Source organism: Bombina bombina, chromosome 10, assembly GCF_027579735.1.
Source record: "Bombina bombina isolate aBomBom1 chromosome 10, aBomBom1.pri, whole genome shotgun sequence".
NCBI classification, from domain to species: domain Eukaryota; kingdom Metazoa; phylum Chordata; class Amphibia; order Anura; family Bombinatoridae; genus Bombina; species Bombina bombina.
This window is the reverse complement of record NC_069508.1, coordinates 58220397-58230091: the sequence shown is the minus strand read 5'-3', so window position 1 is coordinate 58230091 and position 9695 is coordinate 58220397. Positions and strand designations below refer to the sequence as shown.

The window sequence follows — 9695 nt, the reverse complement described above, 5'->3', positions numbered from 1 at the left end:
CGCCCAGCACTGTTGAAGTAATAAAAAAAATAATTTACTTTCCATATCCCTCTACTGTTGTGCGGCCTAATATGAGGCCTGCGCTTAGAGGGAACATTGCACACTAGCGTTCCTTATTGCTCCTGTGCAAAGGTTCAGTGTATACAAACTTATCATAATGTCACCGGCACTATGCAGTAATAGAATGAGACCTAAATACAAACATTCATATTTTCAGTATAGGGGGTTGGTTTCAACTGGCAAAATCTTATAATTCATATAACAAAATACATATAAAGGATCTGGTATGGACTATTAGGAACACATTAAAGGGGGAGAAAATGTTACTGTACAGTCGCCCTTCAAGAGAAGATTGCTGGATTTTTAGAAACATTTGTACCAAAGTTATAGAAAAGTCCACACCGTGTCCAATAATTCTTAAATTGTTAAATTGACTGAGCTGCACATCTTAGTTGTTGAAAATTGTTGACTTCATATCTGTTTATTTAGGAAATTACCTTGAAAATATAGCTGTGCAAGATAAATAAAGGTTTAATTCATTGTTTGTTTTTTGTCCTGTTGAAGCAATACTTAACAGACCACTTAAAGAGACAGTTTAAGTCATAATTAGACCTTCATGATTTAAACAGAGCATACAATTTTAACCCCTTGAGTGCTAATGACGGCTCTGAGCCGTCGCAGAGTGTCCCACTCTGGTGCTAACGACGGCTCAGAGCCATCGCTAGCACTATCCCACCTTGAGGGAGATCTGGGGGCCCCCCACCCGCTCCTACCCCGGCGATCGGGCCTGCATAGTGACAGGCATCGCCGGGGCTTCACGTTTTGCGCGGTGACATCACGCGCAATGACGTGATGACGTCTCCTCGCAACTTTATTAAAAATGTACAATACAAAGTATAGGGAAAGGGGGCATGCTGCTTAGACACCTGTATCTCAGGCATCTAAGCAGCTACAGACCCCCAAGACCCACTGTTGGAAAGGTAATCGTCTAACCTTTCCAACGGTGTACGTCTTGGGGATCTGAAAAAAAAATACAAAAGTTAAAATATTTTAAAAAAACAAAAAACGTAAATCACCTTAGCACCCAGGTGGGAAAGTGCTTAGCACTCAAAGGGTTAAACAACTTTCCAATGTACATCTATTATTTAATTTTTTATCCTTTGCTGAAAGGTTTATCTAGGCATGCTCATGAGCAGCAAAGAACCTTTGTTCTAGCTGTTGATTGTTGGCTGTATATATATATATATATATATATATATATATATATATATATATATATATATACAGAGTGTCATTGGCTCACCCATGTGTTCAGTTAGAAACCAGTAGTACATTTCTGCTCCTTCAACAAATGATACCAAGAGAATGAAGCACATTTGATGATAGAAGTAAACTAGAAAGTTATTTAAAATTGTATGTTCTACCTAAATCATGAAATAATTTTTTTGTGTTTTATGTCCCTTTAATGTTGCTCTTTTTTTTTTTAATGCAGCAAGAACTAGAAGCTGCTTTACGAAAGGCAAAACTTTTGAGTGTGCAGAGGCACGATGAGCATGAGAAGGCAAAGTCCAGTACAATTCGTGCAGAAGAAGAGCAGTTAAGCATTAGCGGAGGACTGATGAAGGATGCAAGCAAACAGCTAGAGAAGAAGAGGCGCGTAGAAGAAGAAGCTCTGCAAAAGGTCAGCTGGTATCTTCTATATCTTTCAATAAAAATACCCATAAGTTTAAATCTTGAATTATACAAATGTAATAAAACGCAACACATATTGGGCAAGATTTATCAAGCCGTTCGCCGCATTACGACTGCAGTTTGTCACAAAAGAACCTGCAGTCAGTATTAATCAGATATATCCAAGATAATAGAAACAGCACACCTGTATCTTTTTCAATGGGGCACGGAGTAACAGACCTGCCAAGTCTCCTCGATATCCACAAAATTAAAAAAACTCCAGCCACCATCTTCAATAAAAGACCTTTATTCTTTCATATTTAGGGTCCCAGCAACACATACAACGTTTCAAGCCTGCATTAGGCTCTTAGTCATGTACCATGTACATGACTAAGAGCCTAATGCAGGCTTGAAACGTTGTATGTGTTGCTGGGACCCTACATATGAAAGAATAAAGGTCTTTTATTGAAGATGGTGGCTGGAGTTTTTTTAATTTTGTCAGTATTTATCAAGCAGCGGTCATGAGACCGCTGCTTCCTATCCACTTCTCCACCTCTTCAGTGGAGAATTTTAATTTCTCCGGTCTTCTTGTGCAACACTGCCCAGAGGAGAATGACAGATCCTGCCTGCACGTGATTGGCTGTGTGCGGGCAGGAGCTGTCAATCTTCTTGGGGCGGTGTTGCACAATAGCGGAAAATAGCGCTCTTGTGCAATGCTGAATTCCGCCAACAGAATTCTGCCTGCTAGAGGCGAGCTGCGGCGGACACGGGTGCATATGTACGCCCCTGTCGCTTGATAAATCGAGCCGATTATTTTAGCACTTATCTATCAACATAAGGGGACTCGAGGAACTGTCTAGTCCAAAATAAACTTTCATGATTCAGATAGAGAATGACATTTTAAACAATTTTCCAATTTTCTTTTATCACCAATTTTGCTTTGTTCTCTTGATATTCTTAGTTTAAAGCTAAACCTAGGAGGTTCATATGCTAATTTCTAAGCCCTTGAAGGCCGCCTCTTCTCTCAGGGCATTTTGACAGTTTTTCACCACTAGAGGATGTTAGTTCATGTGTGTCATATAGATAACACTGTGCTCACGCACGTGGAGTTCAAGTAAGCCAGCTCTGATTGGCTAAAATGGATGTCTGTCAAAAGAACTGAAATAAGGGGGCAGTTTGCAGAGGCTTAGATACAAGATAATCACTAAGGTAAAAAGTATATTTATATAACTTTGTTGGTTATGCAAAACTAGGGAATGGGTAATAAAGGGATTATCTTTTTAAACAATACAAATTCTGGTGTAAACTGTCCCTTTAATACACAGAGCTCAGGTATTAACTAGGGATGTGCTTCGTAAATGAAAATGAGTATCCTAATGAATGCACCAGCAAAATTGAAAGAAAATGAAAAAATAATGATGAAATTTATTTGTTTTTATTAAATACCTTTTTAGCTGTACAATTCTTACCTTACAGAGCATGCTTATCCGACCTTCTTGCCAGAGCACCGACTGCGCTACCCGGAGGCTTCTACATTCTTTAGTGCAGGTTGCTGAGAGCGCTAAGCCTTCTGTTAGAGCGGCCGGGGCTTTGGCAAGAAGAGGATCAGGTTTGAGCACTCTCCAGTGCACTTTAGGTGCATATTGTAGGTACCGGGGGACTTTTCACCTGGTAGCTTTGAAACATTTATATTTTAACGAAAACGAATGTAAATGTTTAAAGGGACAGTCAACACCAGAATTTTTGTTGTTTTAAAAGATTATCCCTAAATTACCCATTCCCCAGTTTTGCATAACCAGCACAGTTATATAAATATATGTTTTACCTCTGTAATTACCTTGTATTTAAGCCTCTGCAGACTTCCCCCTTATTTCAGTTCTTTTGACAGACTTGCTTTTTAGCCAATCAGTGCTCACTCCTCTGTAAATTTACATGCATGAGCTTAATGTTATCTATATGAAACACATGAACTAATGCCCCCTAGTGGTCAAAATGCATTCAGCTTAGAGGCGGCCTTCAAGGGCTTAGAAATTAGCATATGAACCTCCTAGGTTTAGCTTTCAACTAAGAATACCAAGAGAAAAAAAATCAAAATTGGTTATAAAAGTTAATTGGAAAATTGTTTAAAATACATCACCTATTTGAATTGTGAAAGTTTTTTTTGGACTTGACTGTCTCTTTAACTAAAATTCAGAATGTGTTTAGTTTTAAACGAAACAAATACTAAATAGTGCAGTCAACGAATATTCAGGGAAATTAATATCCCTGAATTTTCGGAACAAAAATTTCATCCACAACAACATTTTCTCCTGTTAAGTGTGGTCAGTCCACGGGTCATCATTACTTCTGGCATATTATCTCCTCCCCTACAGGAAGTGCAAGAGGATTCACCCAGCAGAGCTGCCATATAGCTCCTCCCCTCTACGTCACCCCCAGTCATTCTCTTGCACCCAACGAATAGATAGGATGTGTGAGAGGACTGTGGTGATTTAATTAGTTTATTACCTTCAATCAAAAGTTTATTTTATAATAGCACCGGAGTGTGTTATTCATTCTCTGGTAGAATTTGAAGAAGAATCTACCTGAGTTTTTTCTATGATTTTAGCCGGAGTAGTTAAGATCATATTGCTGTTTCTCGGCCATCTGAGGAGAGGTAAACTTCAGATCAGGGGACAGCGGGCAGATTAATCTGCAAAGAGGTATGTAGCAGTTTGTTATTTTCTGACATGGAATTGATGAGAAAATCCTGCCATACCGTTATAATGTAAACTCAGCCTTAAATGCAGTAGATGTAGCTGGTATCAGGCTGTCATGTATGTATATTTTACACTTCAGTATTCTGGGGAATGGTACTTCACTGGTTTTATACTGTATGCATAGATTTTACCTAATTTGCAGGGACTTGCAATAGGTTTTAAATAACAATTGATTTATTGAGGTTAAACGTTTTTTTGCTGGCATGTAAAAACGTTTATTTCTCTGAGGTACTGGGTGAAAAAATGTTGTGGGCACTATTTTTTCCACTTGGCAATAGTTTTGTTTAATTTAAAGCAGTTCACTGATCTCTCTCACTGTTATGTGTGAGGGGGAGGGGCCATTTTTGGCGCTTTTACTACGCATCAAAAAATTCAGTCAGAGGTTCATTTTCTTGCTGCATGATCCGGTTCATCTCTTCAGAACTCAGGGATCTTCAAATCCTTTTTTGAGGGAGGTAATCATCACAGCAGAGCTGTGAAGAGTGTAGCTGACTGTGATAAAAAACGTTTGTTTGTGTATTTTTTCTGCTGTCGGGGTTAGTTATCCTTTGCTAATGGGAACAATCCTTTGCTAAAATTATATATTTCTTACAAAGATTTGATGCTATAACTTAATTTATTTTCAACTGTCATAATTTTTTCTGTGCTTCTTATAGGCACAGTTCGTTTTCATATAATTGTAAATTACTTGAAAAAGCATTTCCAAGTTGCTAGTTAATTGCTAGTGTGTTAAACATGTCTGATTCAGAGGAAGATACATGTGTTATATGTACTAATGCCAAAGTGGAGCCCAATAGAAATTTATGTACTAACTGTATTGATGCTACTTTAAATAAAAGTCAATCTGTACAAATTGAACATATTTCACCAGACAACGAGGGGAGAGTTATGCCGACTAACTCGCCTCACGTGTCAGTACCTGCATCTCCCGCTCGGGAGGTGCGTGATATTGTAGCGCCGAGTACATCCGGGCGGCCATTTCAAATCACATTACAGGATATCGCTACTGTCATGACTGAAGTTTTGGCTAAATTACCAGAACTTAGAGGCAAGCGTGATCACTCTGGGGTGAGAACAGAGTGCGCTGATAATATTAGGGCCATGTCAGACACTGCGTCACAGGCGGCAGAACATGAGGACGGAGAACTTCATTCTGTGGGTGACGGTTCTGATCCAAACAGATTGGATTCAGATATTTCAAATTTTAAATTTAAGCTGGAAAACCTCCGTGTATTACTAGGGGAGGTGTTAGCGGCTCTGAATGATTGTAACACAGTTGCAATACCAGAGAAAATGTGTAGGTTGGATAAATATTTTGCGGTACCGGCGAGTACTGATGTTTTTCCTATACCTAAGAGACTTACTGAAATTGTTACTAAGGAGTGGGATAGGCCCGGTGTGCCGTTCTCACCTCCTCTGATATTTAGAAAAATGTTTCCAATAGACGCCACCACACGGGACTTATGGCAAACGGTCCCTAAGGTGGAGGGAGCAGTTTCTACTTTGGCTAAGCGTACCACTATCCCGGTGGAGGATAGCTGTGCCTTTTCAGATCCAATGGATAAAAAATTAGAGGGTTACCTTAAGAAAATGTTTGTTCAACAAGGTTTTATATTGCAACCTCTTGCATGTATTGCGCCTGTCACGGCTGCAGCAGCATTTTGGTTTGAGTCTCTGGAAGAGACACTTGAATCATCTACACTAGATGAGATTACACTCAAACTTAGAACCCTTAAGTTAGCTAACTCATTTATTTCAGATGCCGTAGTACATTTAACTAAACTTACGGCTAAGAATTCCGGATTTGCCATTCAGGCACGCAGAGCGCTGTGGCTAAAATCCTGGTCAGCTGATGTTACTTCTAAATTTAAATTGCTTAATATACCTTTCAAAGGGCAGACCTTATTCGGGCCCGGGTTGAAGGAGATTATCGCTGACATTACAGGAGGTAAAGGCCATGCCCTGCCTCAGGACAAAGTCAAACCTAGGGCTAGACAGTCTAATTTTCGTTCCTTTCGTAATTTTAAAACAGGAACAGCATCAACTTCCTCTGCACCAAAACAGGAAGGAGCTGTTGCTCGCTACAGACAAGGCTGGAAACCTAACCAGTCCTGGAACAAGGGCAAGCAGGCCAGGAAACCTGCTGCTGCCCCTAAGACAGCATGAATCGAGGGCCCCCGATCCGGGACCGGATCTAGTAGGGGGCAGACTTTCTCTCTTCGCCCAGGCTTGGGCAAGAGATGTTCAGGATCCCTGGGCGTTAGAGATCATATCTCAGGGATACCTTCTGGACTTCAAATCCTCTCCCCCAAGAGGGAGATTTCATCTGTCAAGGTTGTCAACAAACCAAATAAAGAAAGAATCGTTCCTACGCTGCGTACAAGATCTTTTATTAATGGGAGTGATCCATCCAGTTCCGCAGTCGGAACAAGGACAAGGGTTTTACTCAAATCTGTTTGTAGTTCCCAAAAAAGAGGGAACTTTCAGGCCAATCTTGGATTTAAAGATCCTAAACAAATTCCTAAGAGTTCCATCGTTCAAGATGGAAACGATTCGAACAATTTTGCCCATGATCCAAGAGGGTCAGTACATGACCACAGTGGATTTAAAGGATGCTTACCTTCACATACCGATTCACAGAAATCATTACCGGTATCTAAGGTTTGCCTTTCTAGACAGGCATTACCAGTTTGTAGCTCTTCCATTCGGATTGGCTACAGCTCCAAGAATCTTCACAAAGGTTCTGGGTACTCTTCTGGCGGTACTAAGACCGCGAGGAATTTCGGTAGCTCCGTACCTAGACGACATTCTGATACAAGCTTCAAGCTTTCAAACTGCCAAGTCTCATACAGAGTTAGTACTGGCATTTCTAAGGTCGCATGGATGGAAGGTGAACGAAAAGAAGAGTTCTCTCTTTCCACTCACAAGAGTTCCCTTCTTGGGGACTCTGATAGATTCTGTAGAAATGAAGATTTACCTGACAGAAGACAGGTTAACAAAGCTTCAAAATGCATGCCGGGTCCTTCATTCCATTCAACACCCGTCAGTAGCTCAATGCATGGAGGTGATCGGCTTAATGGTAGCGGCAATGGACATAGTACCTTTTGCACGCCTACATCTCAGACCGCTGCAATTGTGCATGCTAAGTCAGTGGAATGGGGATTACTCAGATTTGTCCCCCACTCTGAATCTGAATCAAGAGACCAGAAATTCTCTTCTATGGTGGCTTTATCGGCCACACCTGTCCAGGGGAATGCCATTCAGCAGGCCAGACTGGACAATTGTAACAACAGACGCCAGCCTTCTAGGTTGGGGTGCTGTCTGGAATTCTCTGAAGGCTCAGGGACTATGGAATCAGGAGGAGAGTCTCCTTCCAATAAACATTCTGGAATTGAGAGCAGTTCTCAATGCCCTTCTGGCTTGGCCCCAGTTAACAACTCGGGGGTTCATCAGGTTTCAGTCGGACAACATCACGACTGTAGCTTACATCAACCATCAGGGAGGGACAAGAAGCTCCCTAGCAATGATGGAAGTATCAAAGATAATTCGCTGGGCAGAGTCTCACTCTTGCCACCTGTCTGCAATCCACATCCCGGGAGTGGAGAACTGGGAGGCGGATTTCTTAAGTCGTCAGACTTTTCATCCGGGGGAGTGGGAACTTCATCCGGAGGTCTTTGCCCAGATACTTCGACGTTGGGGCAAACCAGAGATAGATCTCATGGCGTCTCGTCAGAACGCCAAGCTTCCTCGCTACGGGTCCAGATCAAGGGATCCGGGAGCGGTTCTGATAGATGCTTTGACAGCACCTTGGACCTTCGGGATGGCTTATGTGTTTCCACCCTTCCCGATGCTTCCTCGATTGATTGCCAGAATCAAACAGGAGAGAGCATCAGTGATTCTAATAGCACCTGCATGGCCACGCAGGACTTGGTATGCAGATCTAGTGGACATGTCATCCTGTCCGCCTTGGTCTCTACCTCTGAAACAGGACCTTCTGATCCAGGGTCCATTCAAACATCAAAATCTAACTTCTCTGAAGCTGACTGCTTGGAAATTGAACGCTTGATTTTATCAAAACGTGGTTTTTCTGAGCCAGTTATTGATACCTTAATACAGGCTAGGAAGCCTGTTACCAGAAGGATTTACCATAAAATATGGCGTAAATACTTATATTGGTGCGAATCCAAGAGTTACTCATGGAGTAAGGTTAGAATTCCAAGGATATTGTCTTTTCTACAAGAAGGTTTAGAAAAGGGGTTATCTGCTAGTTCTTTAAAGGGACAGATTTCAGCTCTGTCCATTCTTTTACACAAACGTCTGTCAGAAGTTCCGGACGTTCAAGCTTTTTGTCAGGCTTTAGCTAGGATCAAGCCTGTGTTTAAAACTGTTGCTCCGCCATGGAGTTTGAACTTAGTTCTTAATGTTTTACAGGGTGTTCCGTTTGAACCCCTTCATTCCATTGATATCAAGTTATCTTGGAAAGTTCTGTTTTTAATGGCTATTTCTTCGGCTCGAAGAGTTTCTGAGTTATCTGCCTTACATTGTGATTCTCCTTATCTGATTTTTCATTCAGACAAGGTAGTTCTGCGTACTAAACCTGGGTTCCTACCTAAGGTGGTCACTAACAGGAATATCAATCAGGAGATTGTTGTTCCATCTTTGTGTCCTAATCCTTCCTCGAAGAAGGAACGTCTGCTACACAATCTAGATGTAGTCCGTGCCCTGAAATTTTATCTACAGGCAACTAAGGATTTTCGTCAAACGTCTTCCCTGTTTGTCGTTTATTCTGGTCAGAAGAGAGGTCAAAAAGCTTTGGCTACCTCTCTCTCCTTTTGGCTTCGTAGCATAATACGATTAGCCTATGAGACTGCTGGACAGCAGCCTCCTGAAAGAATTACAGCTCATTCTACTAGAGCTGTGGCTTCCACTTGGGCCTTTAAGAATGAGGCTTCTGTTGAACAGATTTGCAAGGCTGCAACTTGGTCTTCTCTTCATACTTTTTCCAAATTTTACAAATTTGACACTTTTGCTTCTTCGGAGGCTGTTTTTGGGAGAAAGGTTCTTCAGGCAGTGGTTCCCTCCGTATAAAGAGCCTGCCTGTCCCTCCCGTCATCCGTGTACTTTTGCTTTGGTATTGGTATCCCAGAAGTAATGATGACCCGTGGACTGACCACACTTAACAGGAGAAAACAAAATTTATGCTTACCTGATAAATTCATTTCTCCTGTAGTGTGGTCAGTCCACGGCCCGCCCTGTTTTTTATGGCAG

General features: G+C 41.4%; 1 protein-coding gene across 3 annotated transcripts in view; it reads left to right on the top strand.

The window, feature by feature from the left end:
• The window catches only part of ARHGAP29 (Rho GTPase activating protein 29), a gene marked incomplete in the record, with an annotated part of 410124 nt that overhangs the window by 314615 nt on the left and 85814 nt on the right, over window positions 1-9695 (top strand). For all 3 annotated transcript variants that reach the window (XM_053694084.1, XM_053694083.1, XM_053694082.1), the window contains 1 exon segment: window positions 1493-1681. In XM_053694084.1, coding sequence (XP_053550059.1) covers window positions 1493-1681 — 189 coding nt within the window.